Source organism: Ahaetulla prasina, chromosome 5, assembly GCF_028640845.1.
Source record: "Ahaetulla prasina isolate Xishuangbanna chromosome 5, ASM2864084v1, whole genome shotgun sequence".
Classification (NCBI taxonomy): domain Eukaryota; kingdom Metazoa; phylum Chordata; class Lepidosauria; order Squamata; family Colubridae; genus Ahaetulla; species Ahaetulla prasina.
In genome coordinates this window covers 70,059,702-70,084,095 of record NC_080543.1, presented here as the reverse complement: position 1 = coordinate 70,084,095, position 24,394 = coordinate 70,059,702, and the positions used below count along the sequence as shown (strand labels likewise).

Genomic DNA, 24,394 nt, shown 5'->3' with positions numbered 1-24,394 from the left:
AAGCTAAAAACTGTTGGAATAAAATTAAGCTATGGTTAGAAGAAATAATACAACAACATATTGATTTAAAACCAAAGCTGTTCTTATTGGATATCCTCCCAGAAAAAATTAGCAAAGAAAATATTTATTTGATTATACATGTAATAACAGCTACAAGGATTGTTTTTGCGCAAAATTGGAAAGCAGAGAAAATATCTTCAGAAGAAGAAGTAATTAATTTTTTTTAGAATGTGCAGAAATGAACAGATTAACTTTGATAATTAAAGAAAGAGAGAATTCAGAATACTTTAAGATATGGGATCAATTGGCTGGATCATTGGCTGGAAAAGAGATATCGATAAACTAATTAATAGTTATGTAAGAGAATGGTATAATTAGAATAGTATATTGTACTAGATTTTGTAATAGATTAAGTGTAGAACAAAGACAGAAGAAACAACAAAAAGACGAAGATACAGAGAAAACACCGAGATGTCACATGGAAGGAATGACTGATGTATTATGTGTTTGTTTGTGTATAAAATAAAATAAAAATTTCAAAAAGAGAAAAGAAAACTGTCTCTGAAAGTTCCCATGGTTTTCATCCAGTTAAAAGTGAATGTTCCCCCTTTCCCACAAGTCATCCATCACATTGTCCAATAGAGATGCTGGCTGGTTGCTTGGTTACTCTACTCCTACTCCTTTCAGCCACCTTTTGAAACCCTTGGTTCCCACAGGAAACCTTTTTGTTTTGGCTACAAACCCCCAGCTATCTATTTTCCTCCCCCTCCCATCCAGTGGCAACCCTGAAGCCATAAAGATGGCTTCAGCTAGGTTTGCTTCAGGATTGACAGTGGGACCTTCTCCCTTAATTCGTGAGAAGCTCCTGAAAAAGGAAAGAAAACCAAAAGGAGGTTAGTTAATGTTCAATCAACCACCTCTCCCTCCCCCTGGAGGTCCCTTTGGCTTTTGAGGATATTTGTCATGGAACTGCTTGACCAATCTGCCCACTTTTACATCCCAGCTCTTTACCTACATAGCTTCGGAGAGCAGGTGTCCCTTGCACTGTATTAAGTATTGCAATCTCCTCTTGTGCAATCTAGAATCTATGATTCTCTTTACTTCATAATGCATTTCCCCTTGCACTATGATCGGTTTTGGGGCTGGCCAGTCTACTGGCCTCAGTTGGGAGCCTACCACCCCCAACAGTTTTAGCTGCATTGTAACAGAATTAATCATTTTCACTATTGGGAAGGGCCCTATGAACTTTGGTCCTAACCTCTTGCAGGAGAGTTTTAACCTCAAATATTTTGTAGAGAGGTAAACCATGCTTCCTATTTGGAAAGGCTTTTGGGAGGCTCAGGGTATATCGGCTTGCACTTTATGATTCTTTGCCGTTTCTTGAAGGGCTTGCTTTGTGGGGTTTCCCAGGCTTTTTCAGGGACTCCCTCCATTCAGCTAAAGACATGGAGGAGGGTAGCTTCCTAGGAAGCTCAGGCATGTGGACAAATTCCAAGTCACTAGTGACCTGGAAAAGGGTTAGACCATTGCTGCTGTGCACTGTATTATTGTATGCCACTTTGGCAAAAGGCAGCAATTGGTCTGTTGATAGTTCACATAGCATCTTAAATATTGTTCAATCACGGCGTTCATGTATTGTGCAGCCCCATTAGTGCTCAGATGAAATGCAGAACTAAGTCCCTGTGAGGACCCAATGAACTTTATAAACTCCCTTCAGAACTTAGCTGTGAACTGGATCCCCCTGTCTGAGATGATTCTGTGAGGAACGCCATGCAGCCTATAGATGTGCTTTATGAATAGTTTATACAGCTTATGGGCTGAGGGGAGCTTGGAGTAGGCTACAAAGTGGGTTTGTTTTGAAAACAGATCTATCATGGTCCAAATGACCATATTTCTGCCACTGTCAGGGAGTTCTATTATAAAATCCATGGCAATATCTTCCCACAGCTGGGATGGAGAAAGCCATCAATGTCTCAATGTCAGCCTCTGCCTATGATGCTTGCCTGCTATCGGCTGCCATTGTAACGGGAGCGGGGAGGTTTTGTTGGTATATGGAAGGAGGAAGCGAGCTGGTGGAGACGTCCTGAGAAAAAGGGAGGAAACTTCTCACAGGCTTCAAGCAGCTGTGGAAGGAGCTGATAGTTATCAGGGATAGACATCTCAACTGGATCCACCCAATTTTAAATAAATATTTTCATGTTTTCCCTAAATGTCATGTGTAATGATGAATTCATTTTATTCAGCTGAACCAAACATTCAAGTTTGAATTTTAGAGAATAGTCTTGTCACTAAAGCTATTAACTAACAAGTTACATTAGAAATAGTGTAATGCACTTTGTTTTCAGAAATCTTACAAAAAGAGTTATTTCTATATCAGTAAGGTACTCAACACAAACCTGTTCTATAGTCATCAGGATATTATTTTGGTAGATTACTTAATGATAGTTTGAATACTTTTTCAGAATGCATAAAAAGAGAGGAAGTAAATTTTGCCCTAATGCTGTTGACATTTATGCAATTATTACCTTCAAACTTCCACAACTGTGCAAATAGCATATCCATATAAATGGGCAAGTGTTCAGCTCAGAGACCAAATAGCCAGTTCAATAAAAGAATGAAACGACAAAAATTCCTTGTAATTATGAATTTTCTGCCATTGTTATACAACTGATATCAAGACAGCAAGATTTAACAATATGACCTTTTATTGTCATTGTTACTCAAATTGCTTCATTAAAAAGTATGAAAAATTATGAAGACATTCCTAATAAATTTTCAGTTTAGTTGCTAAATCAGAAGTATTTAATTAAAACTGGACTCTTTTTGCAAGTTTGTTAAATAAACAGCTTTTTAAAAAAAATTCTAAAACAGTTTCTATTTTTGCAGCATGCCCAATATAGATATAATTAAAGTTGCAATCATTTTGATATATTCAGAATATAATTATCAAAATAATTTCTTTAAGCTCTACAGTAATTTGAGAGACAATTTTTTAAATAGGATATATTGCAATTTTAGCAAAATGTACAATATAAATTCAAAAATAAATCTGAGTTTATTTGATTGCATAAGCTTCAATTCTTACTTATTTAAACTGATAAATCACAAAACATTTCACAAAACAGTAAAAACAGATTCAAAATGCTGTATTTTTCTTGCTGGACCAGTCCAAAGTAAGTGAATGCTGAAATGAAAATAATTCTCTTTTACCTGCTATCCAGTTCCACATTTTTGCAGGAGCTATATTTTAATAAATATAATAAAAATAAATGTTATTCTCCAGACTCTTTCCCTAATTCCTGGAAATTCTTCTTTTTATTTCTTTCTTCAATAATATACCATGCCAGTGAAGCATTTCTATCCTGGTTGGTTGTTTTGAATCTGAACACATAGAATTACAAGTAGTCCTCAACCGATAACTGCAGTTGGGACCAGAATCTTGAGCAAAGCGGTTGTTAAGCAAGATGTCATGAGATGGCTTTGCTTAACAATCACAATCTCAGGACTCCCAGTTGTAGTTAAGTGATCTTGTGGGTCATTATTCCCAGGTAAGGAGCATAGGTGCCTCCAGAAGGTGGTGGGGCTCTGGGAGAGTAACCACAGGCAATGTTTGCATATTGTATACAATATTGTCGTGTCCCACTCCTCCTCTGACGGCCGGGTCGGGGAAGTCCGTATCAAGCGTGCCTCTGCAGCTCTGCCAAAGTCCTATCAGAGTCCTCAGGGCAGGCAGGAATCCAAGGTGTGACTTCAGCAATCCAGATTAGACTTTGCCTGACTCAGAGAATGCCAGAAAGCAGATCCTTTATATAGGCCATGCGGTGTGGCTCCATGACTCAGCACTTATCCAGGCCTGCCCCTTCCTTCCTTTTGCTGACATCGCCTCTCCATTCTCCGGAAGCGAGGATCTGTCCACTGCATCATTTCGTCCCCAGCTGCCGGTAATCCCAGCTCGTGGCTGGTTTCAGGCGCACATGCTATCGGAGGGAAGTTTGTTTGCTCAGTTTCTCCAGGCATGGTGCCAGGACTGGGGGCTGGAGGCATGACAGGACATTCTCCTGTACTGTCAGTGTCTGGCAGGAGATGAGAAGAGCCCGGCTGCGGCGAGGGGGGCGAGCGAGGCACAACAGGGACTGTAAATCATGGACCAGAGGAATACTGTCGATATAATTTACTTGGACTTCAGTAAGGCATTTGATAAAGTAGACCATAACCTACTACTATATAAAGTAGAAAAATGTGGGTTAGACAGCATCACCACCAAATGGATTCGTAACTGGCTGACCAACAGCACTCAATCCAGCTTGGATTTTGGCAGGGAGAATTTCCAGTTCTTGAATGGAAAAACCTATCTGCAGTATCCCTTCCCCCCAACTTATGTGTGACCTATGCCAGGCCTTCCATACCACCAAGGCACCCCACAGTCTTTACCTTACTCCGCTGCTTCTTTACTCTGCTTGGATTTTGGCATTTTTGACTTTCCCTATCAGCTTCTTCATTGACTTTCTGGAGAAGGGGACAGGAAAGACTGCAAATGGCAATCACATGATTGTGATGTGCTGGGCAATTGAAATGGTTGCCCATTCCCTGATCACAAACACATGACTGGGGATGGGGATGGCCCTCACTTTGGGCATACCTTGTAAGTCGTTTTGTTCAGCACCACTGTATTTTCAAACAGTCACTGAATAAATGATTGTAAGTTGAGGTTGGCGCTCATCTGCGTTTCAAGGCTGTTGAGCCAGTGCTTTCCAAAGACATTTCCATGGTTGTGTGGCCAGCATGATGTTGTAGGTACTCTACTTTATCTACTCTCAGTTGCATGCTTTCAAACTGCTAGGTGGGCACGATTATGGCAACCACCATGTTGCGCACAGGCTGTCAACTTTCCAGCCGAGAAGCCCATTGTCTTAACCACTGAGCCATTGCGCCACCCTAAGAGCAAGATATTAGAGCTGCTCTTCCTATCCACATTTTCAAGAATATACCAGTAATATTGTTTTGTCTTCATTACAAATTATTTAGCTAAACAACTAATAGCTAAACAATAGATCTGGGGATTGGGGGAAAGTGCACTAGTAGGACACATTTACTCTAGTGACTTGTGATCTTTCTTGCAGACTTCCCCATTGACTTTCTGGTGAAGCTGGCAGGGAAGTTTACAAAGGATGCAGGACAACTGGCAACTAATCATAATGTAAATTGGTTGCCAAGCACTCATAATGCAATCGTGTTGGGGTGCTGGGATGGATATAACTCCAAGGACAGTATTTTTTATTTTTTTATTTTATTTTATTTATTTTGTCACAACAATATATATAAGTGTCATACAAAAATTATATGGTATATAAACAATATATATGTATTGTCATAATTAGGAATGATTGCTGATTGACATTCCAAGATCATCTGGAATCTGTATTCCAATATTTCCAAAGCATTTGGTTCAAATGAAATATTTCTTCATTTCTTTCCAGAAAATAGAATCTATTATTTCTCAAAACCTGCTGCCTCTATAGAGAGGCTGGCACAAGAGGTAGAAAGGAACAAAACCTCATATAAGTTGCTTAAGAGTACTTAGTTGGAGATGAAGCCAAATATTAAACTATCATGACAGGTTCTGACAATCCTTGGAATTGATGGCAGAGAAAAGAGAAGGCTCCTTTATTTATTCTTTGTTACAGAAGTAACAAAGACCAATGAAACAATCTATCATGGTTAGTAACAGAGACACAGCAAAATCAATATGAAGCTTTAAATCAATGTACCCAAAGTTTCACTTTCCCCTGCTCACAGGATAACCTTGTTATATTTTGCATAGCTCTCAATAGCCTTGACAAAGAATTAGAAAAAGTGATATAACTAATTTGAACAACCATATTCTTATACAAATCCATATATTAGAATTTTTTTTTGCAAAAGGAATGTAAGAAATACTTGTGGTCACAGTTAGACCAGAAAAATGGCCAGAGATAAACTACCAGTAAAATGGTGGACTAAAGTAGAAACTGCAGGAAATAGGGTCTAAAGAAACATATAATAATTTAGGAAAAAAAAGGGGGATGGGGAAAGTTTGCAAAAAAAATTGGAAAATCTAGGTGGATAACATAAGATAAAAAATATATTTATGCAGCATATGTAAGCCTTCAAGATGCTATATTTTAGACTGTAAGTTTCTGGTTACTTCTCAATATTCTTTCAGAGGTTTCACAAGTATTATTAAATTTTTATTACTGTCTGTATCAAATTCATGATTCTACTGACTAGCACTATTTAAAAACAAGATAAAAATACAACCAAATTACAGGTTTCGATTTAATATTTTAATAAATATTGTTTTGGATGAAATACTGTATATATCTCTACTGCCTTATTTTATATTATAGTTTCTATATTCTATGATAAAAATGACTTTGTACTTAAACCAAAACAAATGGTAAAAAGGTTTTTCTTTCCATAAGGAGTTTAGCTCAGTGTTTCTCATCCTTGGCAACTTTAAGATGTGCAGACTTTAACTCAGGGGTGAAATCTAAAATTTTTCCCTACCGGTTCTGTGGGCATGGCTTAATTGGTGGGTGTGGCTTGGTGGTCAGATGACTGGATGGGCCTGGCCAATAATAATAAATAATAAAAATAATAAAGTATACAAAACAATAAGAGGTACCAAAAACCAACGTTTACACTTTACACATGCACAACACAACACAACTGACTCACACACAATGTAAAAGCAGCTGCACTTCACCCAAAATGGCCCCTGCAACAAGCAGGAACCTCACACAGCCACAAAAAGCTCAAAAACCAACTTTCACACTTACACACACACAACACAACACAACACAACTGACTCACATACAGACACACAAAATGCCACATACAGTTTTGTGAGATTTTGTGTGTTTGTGTAGTTAGAGTGAAACACTACAGAAACACACCAAATCTCAGCTGCACAAATATTTTATTTTATTATTTTATTTTATTTATATTTTTTAGATCAGGGGTCTCCAACCTTAGTAACTTTAAGATTTGTGGACTTCAATTCCCAGAGTTCCTCAGGCAGCAAAGCAGGCAGATTCAGTTGCTCGCTGAGGAAATGGATTTCAGGCAGGCAGATTCAGTTGCTAGCTGCTGCAACTGATGTAAAGCATAGCTATGCAAGCCCGAAAGGAGCAGCAATTATAGGTAAGTGAGGAGGGGGGATTGGGTGGGCATTGGTGGGGACTGTTGTAAGAGGTTGTTAAAAATGATTTAAAAAGCCTGTGATGATGAGGCAACTCATCTGGGATCGCCAGAGGAAAAAAAGATTTTAAAAGCTCCTCTGACAATTCCAGCTGAAGTTTTCTCATTGCAGCCCAGAACCTGTTAAAATAATTGTTTTAACAAGCTCTTCGGCTGAAGAGCTCGTAGAAAACATGTTTTTTTAAGGTTCTGGTGATGAGGAATGCAGCTGGGATCGCCAGAGGAGCCTTTTAAAACCTTCGGCCGAAAAGGTTGTTAAAAAAAAAGAGTTTAAAGGGTTCTGATGATCCCAGCTGAGCCGCGGAATCATCAAAAAATCATCAAAGGCCTTTTTTTTTTTTTACTTTTTTTACTTTAAAAGTAAAAAATAAAAACCTCTGATGAAGGTGTGGCTCAGCAGAGGCAGGGGGCAGGGCCAGGGATTTTTGCTACCGGTTCTCTGAACCACCAGCCACCATCGCTACTGGATCGGGCGAGCCGGTCTGAACAGGGAGCATTTCACCCCTGCTTTAACTCTAAGAATTCTTCAGCCAGGTGGCTAGGGAATTCTGGAAGTTGGAAGTTCACTTCTTAAAGTTGCTAAGGTTGAGAAACACTAGTATAGTTTTTTTATGCTTTGCCTGTTGCTCCCTAATAAAGTTATAACAAGATGTTCATGATTTACTAATCAATCCCATAATAGTATATCTTTATATTATATTTTGTATATTTCCACAATTCTTGTATTATAAAGACCTCTACCAAACTTCGTTACCATATTTTTTTATCTAGCCATTGATAAAATAAATCCCATATCTTATAATATTGTTTATCTTCCTGTTCTCTAATTTCAAATGTCAATTTACCCATTTTAGTACTGTCAGCCTCCGCTTTAATTAAGTGTATTTCTCCTACTAGACTGTTTTACTGTTTTATTACCTCGTTAAAAGTTTGCTCTTACTGAGTGTCTTACATGATTTATGGAGGAGGGGGGAGGTTTTTACTGTTCCCAGCATTCGGCTTGACATTGCATGTGTAAGGGAGGGAGATAGCCTTTTAAACAGATGTTTGAACTGTTTTGGCGTGTGAATGTAACAGCAGCTGCTTGCTTCACATTCCATCCAGAAGATTGACAGAGGGAGAATATCGGAAGTGAAACTACATGTGGCCAAGGAGGAAGATGACATTGGATTATTACTGTATGACCTCTAGTAGGGGGAGGGTTCAGGAGAGGATATGACTCTGTGGTTTTGATTTACTTCCAGTTCTGGCTTTGCTTGTATTGCATTCAGATTTGTTTAGTATAAATTACCAATTTCTTCAAAATGATGGAGTTGGGTCTTTATTTTCTTAAACATTGATCTGAGGCAAGTTGACAAGCACATTCCATTATTTTCTTAATGATTTCATCCTGTGTTGGTATTTTCTCATTTTTCCAATTTTTAGGAAACACAATTCTAGCCGCTGTTACTACATTCACAATTAAATATCTCAATTCTCTATTATATGTTTCAGGTATAATCCCCAATAAGAAAACCTCTGGTTTAAAGTCTGTTATTGTATATATATTGTATATAACAGCCCTGGTGGTGCAGTGGTTAAAGTGCACTATTGGAGGCAAACTCTGCCCATGGCCTGGAGTTTGATTTTGATGGGGCACAAAGATGATTCAGCCTTCCATTCTTCTGAAGTCAGTAAAATGAGGATCTAGATAGTTGGGGCAATGTAAATAATGTTTCTATACTGTAAACCACCCAGAGAGTACTGTAAAATGTTGTATAAGCCTAAATACTATACTATTATCATGTTGCATTGTTCTATACTTTTAACACTATAAGTCTCTCAAAACCACCTTGTGGTTGAGATGGATGGCAAATAAATTTAATAATAATAAATAAAAGAAAAATATCAATTATGGATAAAAATAAATATCTTCATAGTGTTATTGTGTACTATCTGAAAAGCATTACACTGAAATAAGAACCTAAGTTCTAAAAAATATAGTTTGCAAAAAATTGTTTCAGGTTTGTATATTATATATATAAAAAAGTCAATGAAACAATTGGCCAATTGCTGGGAGAAAGTGGCAAGAAGGTGACAAGCAGAACTACTTAACTCATTTTTTGCCTCTGTCTTTACACAAAAGGAAAAAACAATCCAACCTATCAAAAACAGCACCACAAAAAAACAGATTAGGAACACAAGTTAAAATAGGGAAGAAAATGGTAAATGAACACCTGTCTACCGTAGACGAGTTTAAATCACCAGGACCGGATGGATTACACCCCAAGGTTCTGAAGGAACTGGCAGACGAGATCTCAGAACCAGTGAACTATATCTTTCAAAGATCCTGGAGCAAAAGAAAACTGCCAGAGGACTGGAAAAGAGCTGATGTAGTTCCCATCTTCAAAAAAGAGAAAAAAAACAGATCCAGGAAACTACAGACCTATCAGCCTGACCTCAATACCAGGGAGGATTCTGGAAAAAATAATCAAACAATGAATCAACCGAACACCTAGAAGCAAACAAAGTAATAACCAAAAGCCAACATGGGTTTATCAAAAACAGATTTTATAGCATTCTATGACAAAATTAGTGGACCAGAGGAATGCTGTCAATATAATTTACTTGGACTTCAGTAAAGCATTTGTTAAAGTAAACCATAACCTACTACTAGATAAAGTAGAAAAATGTGGGTTAGTTAGCACCACCAGTAGATGGATTCGTAACTGGCTGACCAACCGTACTCAACATGTAGTCCTCAATGGAACTACATCCACATGGAGGGAAGTATGCAGTGGAGTACCCCAAGGCTCTGTTTTAGGCCCAGTACTCTTCAACTTCTTCATCAATGACTTGGACAAGGGGATAGATGGGGAACTCATCAAATTTGCAGATGACACCAAGCTGGCAGGAATAGCCAACACTCCAAAAGATAGGCTGAAGATACAGAAGGATCTTGACAGACTTGAACATTGGGCGCTATCTAACAAAATGAAATTCAACAGTGAAAAAAGGTTCTACATTTAGGCAAAAAAACCAAAATGCACATGTACCATATATGTGGTACCTTGCTCAATAGCGGTAACTGTGAGAGGGATCTTGGAGTCCTAGTGGACAACCATTTAGATATGAGTCAGCAGTGTGCAGCAGCTGCCAAAAAAGCCAACACAGTTCTGGGCTGCATAAACTGAGGGATAGAACTAAGATCATGTGAAGTGTTAATACCACTTTATAATGCCTTGGTAAGGCCACACTTGGAATATCGCATTCAGTTTTGGTTGCCACGATGTACAAAATATGTTGAGACTCTAGAAACAGTGCAGAGAAGAGCAACAAAGATGATTAGGGGACTGGAGGCTAAAACATATGAAGAACGGTTGCAGGAACTGGGTATATCTAATTTAATGAAAGGAAGGACTAGGGGAGACAGGATAGCAGTGCTCCAATATCTCAGGGGTTGCCACAAAGAAGAGGGAGTCAAACTATTCTCCAAAGCACCTGAGGGTAGAACAAGAAGCAATGGGTGGAAACTAATCAAGGAGAGTAGCACTTAGAACTAAGGAGAAATTTCCTGACAGTTAGAACAATTAATAAGTGGAACAACTTGCCTGCCAAAGTTATGAATGCTCCAACACTGGAAATTTTTAAGAAGATGTTGGATAACCATTTGTCTGAAATGGTGTAGGGTTTCCTGCCTGTGCAGTGGTTGGACTAGAAGACCTCCAAGAAGAGAGGTCTTCGTTGTTGTTGTTGTTATTATTATTATTTATTATTGTTTATTATTATTATTTATTATTTATTATTGTTGTTATTATTAATATTATTATTATTATTATTATGTTGTTGTTGTTATTATTATTATTTCCTCTCTGAATCAACAAAAAGTACATAGGGGTTTCAAAAATTATAAATGTATCAAGAAATTTCATTGTTAATAATATCTTGAGAACCAGCAAAATGAAATGCTTTCTTTACACAAATATATAAACTTAAGGAATTCATTGCATTAGAAGCAGATTAATAATTGACGTCACTTCTCATTCAAATAACTAACTTGTCTAACTGATTTCATGTGTTTAACCCATAATCATAGAAGCCAGCAATGGTTTTTTAAATATATAACTTATTATTTGATTCTCACAAACAAGTTCATTTCATTTGGTGACAACAGTTATCTGTATGAAATTTTCAGTAGAGAGACAGTAGAATTCTGTGTGCCAGATATCAAGAATGCCATCTTTAGGCTAATAATATTTTACACTTGATTAATTTGTCTAATAAAATATTTTATTATATGGAGTTTTGCTCTGATAATTGAAGTTTCTTTGTTAGTAGGTTATTTTTTCTCTCTACAGGATTAATATTGTTGGATGTTGTGTAGGGTTCCTACTGATGGAAGGAATAAAGAAGAATTATGTGCAATATGGCCAAGAAGTGCTCTATAAAAGTTAAGTGATAGGAAGACTATATTGTATTAATCACATAAAGTCTGCAATTTTTTCTGTCCTCCTGAAAGTTGTAAGGGAATAGTGAAAATAACACCAGAACAGGTGGGTTGAATTTTCAAAGGTACTTTTTTCATTGAAAAAGGTTATATGAAAAAAATTGCTTCAAATGAAACAAAACAAAACAAAAAACCCACCTGGTCCTATCACAAGAAAGGATTTTTTAAAAGCATTCAATGGCTGTCTTAAACTCAGTAAGCTTGAAGGCAGTTTTTTAAAAACATACCATTGTGGGAGAGATCGGTACTCTAAGAACTCTTAGGGCCATAAATGAAGTACAATAGGATGATAGTTGTACTCCTTAGTTTTGAGTGAATGAAATAAGTTTGCATGTACAGGAATGCCTAATTTCTTGATTCGTCTGATAAGTTGCTTGGCTTGCACTGATAATAACTTGAATAATTGTAGGAGGACTAACAGTAAAATATACTTTCAATTTGTAATTTACAAATTCAATTTACAAACTCATTTACAATGAGTAAGAATGCCTTACTGGTTTCTTCTTAAATACCTGAACCTTTGCCTTGAGACTTTTTCATTACTTATCAGCTCAATATTCTCTGATGGCACTAAATTATTAATTGTTTTAATCGACTTTTTAAGGGGAGTTTTAATGGGAATTTTAAGGGGAGGGTGGAAACTGACGGGTTTGGGTTGGGGGGGAGGGGAAGAACGGGTGGGGGGGAAACCCATCCGGGAGGGAGCCAAGTCCAATGTGTGTTCGCGGCGTTAAGTTAGGTCCGAGAGTGGTGGGGGAAGGTTTCGTTCCAGCTTATCAGGGTTATGCTATTGACACGGTAAGTGGGAGAGGCAGATATGGCGGAAGGGGGGGGGGACATCAGGTTTTGGGAGTACGCCCTCGCTATTTAAGAGCAATCGCGTGCTCCGGCCCCCCTGCTTCTTCCCATTCCCCGGGTGGTCAGAGTACTCGGGACTTGAGCCTCCGGCTGATGTTATGCAATGCAAGGTCCGTGGTTAAAAAAGCCCCCCTGATCTCAAATCTAATTCAGGAGGGGACCACGGACGTTATGGGCATTACAGAGACCTGGTTGGGCACGGAAGGGGGGGTTCCCCTAGTGGAGATGTGCCCACCAGGTTTCCGAGCATTCCATCAACCGAGGGCCCAAGGTAGGGGTGGCGGGGTGGCGATTATTATTAATGAAAGCCTAGAACCGAGGGAGACCACTGTACCTCAGATAGCTGGTTGTGAATCCCTCTATGTGAAGTGGGGTCGTAGGACTCAGGTGGGCTTGTTGATCACGTACCTGGCTCCTTGCTGTGTGACAACAGCCCTGCCCGAGCTGTTGGAGTTGCTGGCCGGGTTGGCAGTTGAAACCCCTAGACTGTTGGTCATGGGGGATTTCAACCTGCCATCAACTGGCGTGGCATTCTCGATGGCTCGGGAGTTCATGGCTTCCATGACGGCCATGGACCTGACTCAATTAGTGGACGGCCCTACCCACATCGGGGGAGGCACTCTAGATCTGATTTTTGTCTCTAGCCAGTGGGCGAATGATCTGATTTTAAACGATTTAGTTATCGAGCCTTTGTCATGGTCAGATCATTCTCTTCTTCGTCTGGACTTTCGGACCGCAACTCACCACCGCAGGGAGACGGAACCAATGCGTTGGTTCCGTCCCAGGTGCCTGATGGACCCAGAGAGGTTCCTGATGGAGCTTGGGCCGTTTCCCGAGAACCTGGCCTGCGGCATGACTGAAGAACTAGGCCGTGGCTGGAGTTTTGGACCGTGTCGTGCTTTTGCGGCCTCTGACCCAGCGCAGGTCTCAACCAGCTCCTTGGTTCTCCAAGGAGCTGAGGGAGATGAAACGCCAGAGAAGACGCCTACCTGGAGATCCAGCCATTCTGAGGCTGACCGGACACTAGTTAGGTCCTATAGTAGGACCTACCTAGTGGCATTGAGGGATGTGAAGCGTTCTTATGTTTCCTCCCTCATTACGTTGGCAGATAACCGCCCGGCCGCCCTGTTTCGGGTTACCCGCTCTCTCCTTCAACAGGAGGGGTGGGAGGACCCATTACAAGGGCGTGCCGAGGAGTTTAACGGTTATCTATAAGATAAAATCGTTCAGCTTCGGGATGGATTGGATCAAAATTGGGTAGATCCAGGCGAGAGTTTCGAGTCTCGTCTTGTTGAGACTGTTTGGGATAGTTTTGACCCTGTGATTCCCGAGGACATGGACAGGTTGCTGGGAAGGTTGAATGCCACCACATGTTTACTGGACCCGTGCCCCTCCTGGTTGGTGCTGGCCACGCAGGAGGTGACACGAGGCTGGCTCCGGGGGATTACAAATGCTTCTTTGCGGGAGGGGGTCTTTCCCGCTGCCTTGAAAGAGGCGGTGGTGAGACCTCTCCTCAAGAAGCCTTCCCTGGACCCAGCTGTTTTAGGAAATTACCGTTCAGTCTCCAACCTTCGTTTTACGGCAAAGGTTGTAGAGAGTGCGGTGGCACATCAATTACCCCAATACCTGGATGAAACCGTCTATCTAGACCCATTCCAGTCTGGCTTCCGACCCAGATACAGTACGGAGACGGCTTTGGTCACGTTGGTGGATGATCTCTGGAGGGCCAGGGATAAGGATTACTCCCCTGCCCTGGTCCTATTAGACCTCCCAGTGGCTTTCGATACCATCGACCATGGTATCCTGCTGCGCCGGTTGGAGGGTTTGGGAGTGGGAGGCACTGTTTATCGGTGGTTCTCCTCCTACCTCTCTGACCGGAGGCAGATGGTGTTGACAGGGGGGCAGAGATCGACCCTGAGGCGCCTCATGTGTGGGATGCTGCAGGGATCGATTCTCTCGCCTCTCCTGTTCAACATCTATATGAAGCCGCTGGGCAAGATCATCAGTGATTTTGGGGTGAGTACCAACTGTACGCTGATGATATGCAGCTGTACTTTTCCACCCCAGGCCACCCCAACGACGCTATCGAAGTACTGTCCCGGTGTCTGGAAGCCGTACGGGTCTGGATGGGGAGGAACAGGCTCAAGCTTAATCCCTCCAAGACGGAGTGGCTGTGGATGCCGGCTCCCCGGTACAGTCAGCTGCAGCTGCGGCTGACTGTTGGGGGCGAGTCATTGGCCCCGATGGAAAGGGTGCGCAACTTGGGCGTTCTCCTGGATGGGCGGTTGTCTTTCGAAGACCATTTGACAACCGTCTCCAGGAGAGCTTTTTATCAGGTTCGCCTGATTCACCAGTTGCATCCCTTCCTGGACCGGCATGCCCTATGCACGGTCACTCATGCTCTCGTTACCTCTCGCTTGGACTATTGCAATGCTCTCTACATGGGGCTCCCCTTGAAGAGCACCCGGAGACTCCAGTTAGTCCAGAATGCAGCTGCGCGGGTGATAGAGGGAGCAGTTCGGAGCTCCCATGTAACACCCATCCTGCGCAGACTGCACTGGCTGCCTGTTGTCTTCCGGGTGCACTTCAAGGTATTGGTGACTACCTTCAAAGTGCTCCATGGCTTAGGACCAGGATATTTACGGGACCGTCTACTGCCATCTTCTATCTCCGAGCGACCAGTGCATTCTCACAGAGAGGGACTCCTTAGGGTGCCGTCAGCCCTCCCCCTGCCGTCCCCCAGGGAGAGGGCCTACTCTGTGGGGGCTCCTACCCTGTGGAACGAACTTCCCCCTGGACTTCGACAACTATCCGACCTTGGGACCTTTTGCCGCGAATTTAAAACCTATTTATTCCGTCTTGCTGGACTGGCTTGATTTTTAAAATTTTAATTTGCTTTTATGGGTTTTAAGTTTTTGTAAATTTAATAGGGTGTTTCTGTATTTTAAATTTGGCCAATTGAATAAGTTTTTAAAGGGTTGTTCTTAGTATTGTATGTGTTGTTCTTTTTGTATTTTATTTTGTCTGTGCACCGCCCTGAGTCCTTCGGGAGAAGGGCGGTATACAAATTAAATTATTATTATTATTATTATTATTATTATTATTATTATTATTATTATTATTATTATTATTATTATTATTATTATTATTATTATTATTATTATTATTAAATCCTCCTGAATTTTTATGGTAAAGTTATAAATCACCATTGTCAAAACTTTGGGAGACTGATGCACACATTGTGACAGGTGTGATAATCTCTACAGAGTGTCAGGTTATCTTAAACAAATATGAAATAAAAGGTAGCCATAAACAAATCTGTAATAAGGGTCATCAGTAATGCTCTATTTTCCTTAATTGTTTGGGTGTCAATAGGAGGGATAGTTATACTAATAATGCTAATAGCATCCTTTCTTGTAAAAGACTATTATACAGACATTCCACAACTAAAATACTATATAACGTTAGCAATGATGCCCAATTAACTAGTGTTACTAAAGTCTTTAGAGTAATCCCTATACTGAAAGTAATTAGGATCTATTTGTTTCTTACTTTGCTTGAGAGAAAATCAGAACAGATAAAAATATCAAAATCACCACCCTGACAGTATTGATTGTTCTTGAGGTGTACATTTTACCTGCAAGAGTTTCCATCTTCCATTCATGTCTTCTAGCCGATTGAGCATATATGGAGAAAGTGGAATCTCAGATGAGGTAAACTGATGAGCTAAGCCATTAACATTGTTCATGTTCTCTTTAAGAGGTGTAATTTCTCTTTCGTAGACCTGCATAAAGTAACAATGTAAAGTCAGGATACTATACATGAAATAAAAAAACTTTATGTAAAACAAAACATAAAAAGGATATTTGGTGCTCTTTGATCTGGGTTCTTGTAGACATTTCATTACCCAAATTAGGTAACATTACCAATGCAAGAAAACAACCCATCCCAGAGAGCATCAAGAACCCCTCATTTCAACCCTGAGCTACAAATATTCTCCTTTATTGAAACCGTAAAACCCTATAGTTTCAGCAAATTAGGGTTAGAATATAGAATCAGTTTTTGGACACAGAATACAAAAAAACATTTGTTGTATTCCTCTAGTACTAGTACCAGTACTCTAATTCATAGCTCCACAAGAACCTCTGGATATTAGCTGTACAATAATTGTTGGTGTTGCTTCATTGAGTTAATATATTTTAGTGGAAAGCCAAACAAAAAGCTTTTCAGACATTTAAGAAGCCATCAAAAAGGAGATATTATTATTATGACATATTATTAAAAGTATTGTAAGAGCTTTGGAAGGTCTTGCAACTGCTTAAGCTCCTGCAAATTTTAGGAAAATGCTTGGGAAGGGCAAACAAAAGATCTATAAAGGTGTATGTGTGTGTGTGTTTAAATTGATAGATTATAAAAGCAATTTTATAAGCTGCCATCAACCTTATAAATTAGATCTAAAAAGCCTTAAGAACTAAGTAGACCCCAACCTTCTTCTTGGTAAACTAGAAAAATGTGGGATAGACAGCATTACCACTAGATGGATTTGTAACTGGCTGACAAACCATAGTCAACAAGTAGTCCTTAATGGTGTCAAACTCGATCATGTGATGTATTGTGACATATCATGACATTTTTTTCCTTTGTGGACCTGGGGTGGGCATGGCCTGCACATGATGCATCTGGCTGGTGTTTGACACCCCTATGCTACATCTACATGGAGGAAAGTAAGCAGTGGGCTAGTTGTGTCTTAGGGCCAGTACTCTTAAATATTTTCATAAATGACTTAGATGAGGGAATAAAAGGGGAACTCATTGAGTGGAACCAGAAGCGTCACAGCAAGACTGGCTGGAAAATAGCAGGCTCCGACGAGTCTTGCGAAAATCCAGCCAGATGGACTGGATCCATCTTGTAGGGATGGTAAAGAAGGAGAGGCACCTTGGATGACGAAGAGGAACAGGCAAGTTCCTTGAAGGTTGGAGGAAACTCTTCAATCTGGCGGCAGGAGTGGTGGCCATTATGAACATCGTGAAGCTGGGGCAACTGGAATAAGATTTGTGCAGGAGCGATGTTTTGGACAGAGTATTGGTACCAGGTGAGTGATTGGCCAACTCACAGGTAAAAAAGAAGTATTTTAAAATTTTCAAAAGAAGTCCCGGCAAGGAAATAGCAGCTAATTGGCATTGGGAAATGTTAATGGAGGGAGAAGAACAAAACAGAAGTTAAAGCACTAAAGCCCAGAACAGAGCTTGATATTTGGATTGGAAATTGGATTTGGAGATATTAAAATTATTATAAGAAAAAGAAACCCGAAAGAAAATAGTTTCTGAACAAGATTGGACATAATTTTAAAAGTTTTGAACTTTGAAGGAAGAACAAAGAAAAAATCAAAATAGAAAAGCCCTGTAAAGAAAATTTGTCAATTGGATTTGAAATTGGATTTTAAACTGGAATTTGGGATATATAAAATTAAGAAGAGAAAGAAGAAACGTGGTGTTCTGTCCCCCCACCTCAGTCCGGGAGGCATGAGAAATGACTCAACTAGCCGGCAATTGAGTCCATGGCAGCTGTCAGCTCTGGCAGCAACCCAGCGAGCGTCTGCCAAGATTTTTCTGTTAACTTTCTTGATGCCGGCGTGTCAACCAGGAAGTCAGGAATAAACAGCACTTCAGCTCAATTTCTCTCCAGGCAGTTTGATTTGTTCGTCATGAAGTAGTATAGCAGCCCTTCCTGCTTTTATACCCTGTGGGGTGTGGCTTCGTGACTCAGCACTTTCCAGGCCTGCCCCATTCCTGCTTCTGTTATTCCCGTCTCTCTTGTCTACGAAACCTGGGATCTAACCATGACTGATTGTCCTCAGCTGGGTCTGGAAGTGTTTCCTGGGCGGGGGGAGATACAGGAGACAGAGGCCTCGTCACCTCTTCCACCTGGCCTGCCTCTGTCTCCTGGAGCTGAGCCAAAGAGGCCGGCCCTGTAGAAGGGAACCCTAAAGGCCCTTCCCCCTCACTCTCTGAGTCACTCTCTGGCAGGGGGCCAGGCCCGGGGGGGGAGGGGCTGGAGCCACAACACTTGGAAAGCATTTGATAAGTGGATTTAATACACAATTTTTTTCCATCTGCTGGTGGGAAAAAAGCACTACAATTAACAATTTGATATCTGGAAAAAATTACAATGACCTTGAGCTACAAGAGGTGAGAAGTTTGAAGGATGATTTATTTTCTTTTAAGCTGTTTGATCTCGACAACCAAAGGAGGTGGAAAACAACAAACAGTAAAGTGGAGTTAAAAACAAACCAGAACGTCAAAATGTGGCAGGAACTAATTGAGATGGTCAAAATGATGCGTATATCATTTAATCTTGATAGAAAATGAGAAATTGTGTCAGAACATATTCAACTGGATAAAGAATGAGAAGCAAGAAAACAGCCCTGAAGATAAAGACATTGATGATGAAAAATTAAATGATTACATTGGGAGTAACAATGAAAAAAAGAGAAGGGATAGGAGGAAACAACCTATAAAAAAGAACGAATTTGATGTGGATTAAAGAATGGATAAGCCTAAAAAATAATAGAATATTGACTGTGGAAGGCCATGATTTGTTGTTGGGATGGCACGCCTTTTTATGGTATGGACAAGCTAAATCACAGGGCTATTTAGAAGACATATAGTCAGAGAAATGTTGTTGTTAAATTGGGAAAAGATTAAGAAAAGTCACTTATTAAAAATTCCAATGTGGGTTTCACCTATTGAGGCATTCTCTCACTCAATAACATTTAAAAAGGAACATATTGTTAGATATAATGAATTGTTGAATGAAAAGGGTGAGTTAAAATCTGAACTAGAATTAGAGGCAGAGGGTATAACAATTAATTGGTTTGCATACTTGCAAAAACAATCCAGATATGATAATAATGTTAAAACAGAAGGCTTTTATAATAATTTAATGAGTTTTGATGAAATTTTAACAGGTTCAGATGACAACCTGATAAATAAATTGTATGGATACTTATTAGTGGTGAAATTAGAGGAAGAGCAAGTTAAAGAGACAATGATTGCTTGAGGGAGGAATTTTGGTCATGGGACAGACTTAGAGGATTGGCAGAAATTGTGGATGTATAATTATAAAATGACGATGTCTACAGCATTCAAAGAGAATTTGTATAAGATGTTTTACAGGTGGTATCTACCCCTGACAAAAATTGCTAGAATGTCCAAGGATAAATCTGAAAAATGCTGGAAATGTCATCAGATACCTGGATCATATTACCACATGTGGTGGACATGCATTGAAGCTAAAAGATTCTGGACTAAAATACACACGTGGTTGGAAAAAATGATCAAAAAGCATATTGACTTTAAGCCAGAAGTCTTTCTGTTTGGAATTATCCTGGAGATATATACTAGAGATATAAAATATTTGATTGTGAATATTATTACAGCAGCTAGGATTGTATTTGCAAAAAATTGGAAAAATGAAAAGTTACCTTCGCAAGATGAAATAATTAGAGAAATGTTGGAATGTGCAGTAAGTTAATATTTGAAATTAGAGAACAAGATGATAAGCAATACTATAAAATATGGGATTTATTCTATAATTGGTTAAATAGAAAGATATGTTAGGAAAAATGAGTATAAGATATAAGTATGAAAGAGATGTCTATTTTGTGAATGCACAGGAAGATATGTTAACACCCGTGCAGCATGTTGTAACGGAATTGACTTGATGAGGATTTTTTTTATTCTATGTCTAAAAATAAATTCAAAAAATTCAAAAAAAAAAAAAGAAGCAAACTAAGGGAAGAAAAGAAAAGGGAAAACGGCTAGAGGAACATATTTTTAATGATTACACTGGGATTAACAGTGGCAAAAATAGAGAGGATAGTATGAAGCAAGAGAGAAAAGAAAAGGGGAAAGGATTAGGCAAAAAAGGTTAAATGATTACACTGAGATCAGCAGTGGGGAAATATGAAAAGTGAGAGGAGGAAAGGGGAATAGATCAGATGGGAATTTAGGGCAAACTGAACAAGTAAAGGATTTAAAAGTCAAAGGAAGGATACAGAAGAAAAGACATAATAATTATAAAAAGAAAAAGAAAAAAAAAGAAAATGAGAGAATGGGATAAAGGGAGGAAAATTTTAAAAGGTGGATTGCTGGATGGACCAAGAGAAAATGGTTAAAAGGAGTAATTAATGGAAAGGAGGAAGGGTAATATGATATATAGCTATAGCAATAAGTGAATTGTATTATTATTAATATTTGCGATTGTAATACTATATATATATATATATATGAATGGTAAAATGAAGGAAAAAGAAGGGAAAGGAGGAAAGGAAATATGCCATATACCTATAGAATTAAATGAATTGTATTAATATCAGTAATGTAAAAATTGAATTATGATATAAATTATGAAATACAAAAAGAATGGTAGAAGGGTTAATATGACCTTATTATGATGTATTTAGAGGGGTTAAGATATGGAAATTCAAATGAAATTGAAATTGAATAAGATATTAATAGAAATTAAGAAAAAGAAGATGATTAAGAGATTAAGATAATGTTTGTATCTGAAAAAAGTGGTGTGAAAAACAAATCTGAAGAAATACATTGTTTTTGGTAAAATGGTAAAATGATTAATAGGGAAATAAGAAATGATAAATTGGTCCACCTTAGAAAATAATTGACATTAAGAGACAAATGTGAAATATCAAGCTATAACAAAAAAATAAAATAAATAGAAATTAGGGATGGAAATGACTACCGTATATACTCGAATATAAGCCGATCCGAGTATAAGCCGAGGTCCCCAATTTTACCCCAAAAAACTGGGGTAAATTGGGGACTCGAGTATAAGCCGAGGGAGGGAAATGAGGCAGCTACCGGTCGGCGAAACCCTCCCTCCCTCGGCCGAGAAGGCTGGCGGCTCCCCCGCCCCGCCCTCTCACTGCACCGGCAGGGCTTCCCCGCGCTAAAGCAAAAGCCCGCCAAGTTCGCCCCGGCCGGTATAATGTGAAAAAAAGAAAAAAAAAAAAACTCGAGTATAAGCCGTATATACTCGAGTATAAGCCGAGGGGACGTTTTTCAGCACAAAAAACGTGCTGAAAAACTCGGCTTATACTCGAGTATATACGGTATGTTTAAATTAAAGGGTTTCAATAGAAAAAAGGAAATAAGAAATATATGTGATAAATGGAGAAATAAGAAAATGAAATGAAATAAGATTAAGATTGGAGGTTAGGGCGTATGGTAATATTGATTATATATTAAATATTAAATAGAGATGAAAAATAAAAAAGTAGAAAAAAAGAATATTATGGCAGAAATTGAAATATATAAATTATATTGGGGAAAAAATTTAAGAAGAAGATGGGAATTTAAAATATTATACTTATGTTATAAGCTGTATAAATTTTGACTTAGTCAATACTCTATTCAGAAAAAATGTACTGTTTGTTTGTATGTTTGTTTGTTTTAAAAAAATAAAAAAAATAAAAAAGGGGGGGGACTCATCAAGTTTGCAGATGACACTAAGTTGGCAGGATTAGCCAACACCCACGAAGACAAACTCAGGATCCAAAAAAGATTTGGACAGACTTGAACAATGGGCCTATCCAACAACATGAAATTTAATGTGGAGAAAAGCAAGGTTTTACATTTAAGCAGGAAAAACCAAAGGCACAAGTACAGAGTAGGTGAAACCTGGCTCAAAAACAGTAACTGTGAGAGGGATCTTGGAGTCCTAGTGGATGATCATTTAAACATGAGCCAGTAGAGTGCAGCAGCAGCAAAAAAAGCTAATACAATCCTGCGTTGTGTAAGCAGAGGCATAGAATCAAGATTACATGAATTATTAGTGCCGCTTTATAAAACCCTAGTAAGACCACACCTGGAATACTGCCAACAATTTTGGTCACCATACTACAAAAAAGAAAACGTTCAAAGAACAGCAACTACAATGATCAAAGGCCTGGAGGCCTGGGGTTAGGAGTGGGGGGGGCACCGTTTTTCGGTGGTTCTCCTCCTTCCTCTCCGACCGATCGCAGATGGTGTTGGCGGGGGGGGGCAGAGATCAACCGCAAGGTGCCTCTTATGTGGGGTGCCACAGGGGTCAGTTCTCTCGCCCCTCTAGTTCAACATCTATATGAAGCCGCTGGGTGAGATCATCCGTGGTTTTGGGGTGAGGTGTCATCTGTATGCTGACGACACGCAGCTGTACATCTCCACCCCAATCCACCCCAGCGAAGCCGTTGAAGTGATGTCCCAGTGCCTGGAGGCCGTACAGGTCTGGATGGGGAAAAACAGGCTCCAGCTCAACCCAGCCAAGACCGAGTGGCTGTGGATGCTGGCATCCCGGTACAATCAGCTGAGGCCCTCGCTGACTGTGGGGGGTGAATCTTTGGCTCCCACAGAGAAGGTTTGTAATCTAGGCGTCATTCTGGATGCACGGCTGTCATTAGAAGAACATATGACAGCCATCGCCAGAGGAGCTTTTTATCAGGTTCTCCTGATACACCAGTTACGTCCCTTCTTGGACCGGGATTCCCTATGCACAGTCACTCACGCCCTCGTCACTTCCCCCCTGGATTACTGCAACACTCTCTACATGGAGATCCCCTTGAAGAGTACCCGGAGCTTCAACTGGTCCAGAATGCAGCCGCGCGGGTGATTGAGGGAGCGGCTCGAAGCTCCCATATAACACCTATCCTGCGCAGGCTGCATTGGCTTCCGGTTGCCTTCCAGGTGCAATTCAAGATGTTGGTTATCACCTTTAAAACGCTCCATGGCTTAGGACCGGGTTACTTACAGGACTGCCTGCTACTACCGGTGGCCTCCCATCGACCAGTGCGCTCCCACAGAGATGGGTGCCATTGGCCAGACAATGTCGACTGGCGACCCCCAGGGGGAGGGCCTTCTCTGTGGGGGCTCCAGCCCTCTGGAACGAGCTACCCCCAGGGATACGCCAACTCCCTGACCTCCGGGCCTTCCGGCATGAAGACTCTTTTATTTCATCGTGCATCGTGCAGGACTGGCCTAATAGTTTTTTAATGGGGGTTTTTAAATAGTTTTTAGAATTCTTAGCCTATTTAAATTAATTTTTTTAATTTGTTTTTAATTTTTATATTTGTTGTTCTTAGTTGTCTATAAACCGCCCTGAGTCCTCCGGGAGAAGGGCGGTATAGAAATTGAAACAATAAATAAAAAAATAAAATAAAAAAATAAACCATACGAAGGACAGCTGCAGGTTTTGGGTTTGGCTAATCTAAAGAAAAGAAGAATTAGGAGTGACATGATAGCAGTATTCCAGTATTTTAGGAGCTGGCACAAAGAAGAGGGGGTCAACTTATTTTCCAATGCATGAGAAGGCAAAACAAGAAAAAATGGATGGAAACTAATCAAGGAGAGAAGCAACTGGAATTAAGGAAAAACTTCCTAACAGTGAGGACAATTAATCAGTGAAATAGCTTTCCTTCAGAAGTGGCAGGGGCTTCATGACTGGAGGTTTTTAAGAAAAGACTGGACAACCACTGATCTGAAATGGTATAGGGTCTCCTGCTTGAGTAGAGGGTTGGACTAGAAGACCTCCAAGGTCCCTTCCAGATCTATTCTGATTGAAAAATATTTTTTATTATCTTTCACCTAGAGAAAGTTAAAGGCAATGTATTCTGAAAAAGTTTTAAGCTGATTTCTAGATGTGGACAATTAGATTTACTATATTAATTTTCTTTAAGCAGAACAGCTACAACTTCATTTTCTAGTTTTATTTTATTTTCATGGAGAAAATATTTGTTTTTTGGACTAGACTTAAAAATCT

The 24,394-nt window shown here is 39.7% G+C and overlaps 1 protein-coding gene across 11 annotated transcripts in view; it reads right to left on the bottom strand.

Moving 5' to 3' along the window:
* The window catches only part of DMD (dystrophin), a 1,918,566-nt gene that overhangs the window by 361,953 nt on the left and 1,532,219 nt on the right, over positions 1-24,394 (bottom strand). For all 11 annotated transcript variants that reach the window (XR_009155503.1, XR_009155504.1, XM_058186507.1 and 8 more), the window contains one exon: positions 16,221-16,367. Coding sequence is in view for 9 of the 11 variants with exons in the window: in XM_058186507.1 (XP_058042490.1) it covers positions 16,221-16,367 (147 nt within the window). In the remaining 2 variants the exon portion in view is untranslated. The remainder of the gene's footprint in view (positions 1-16,220; positions 16,368-24,394) is intronic.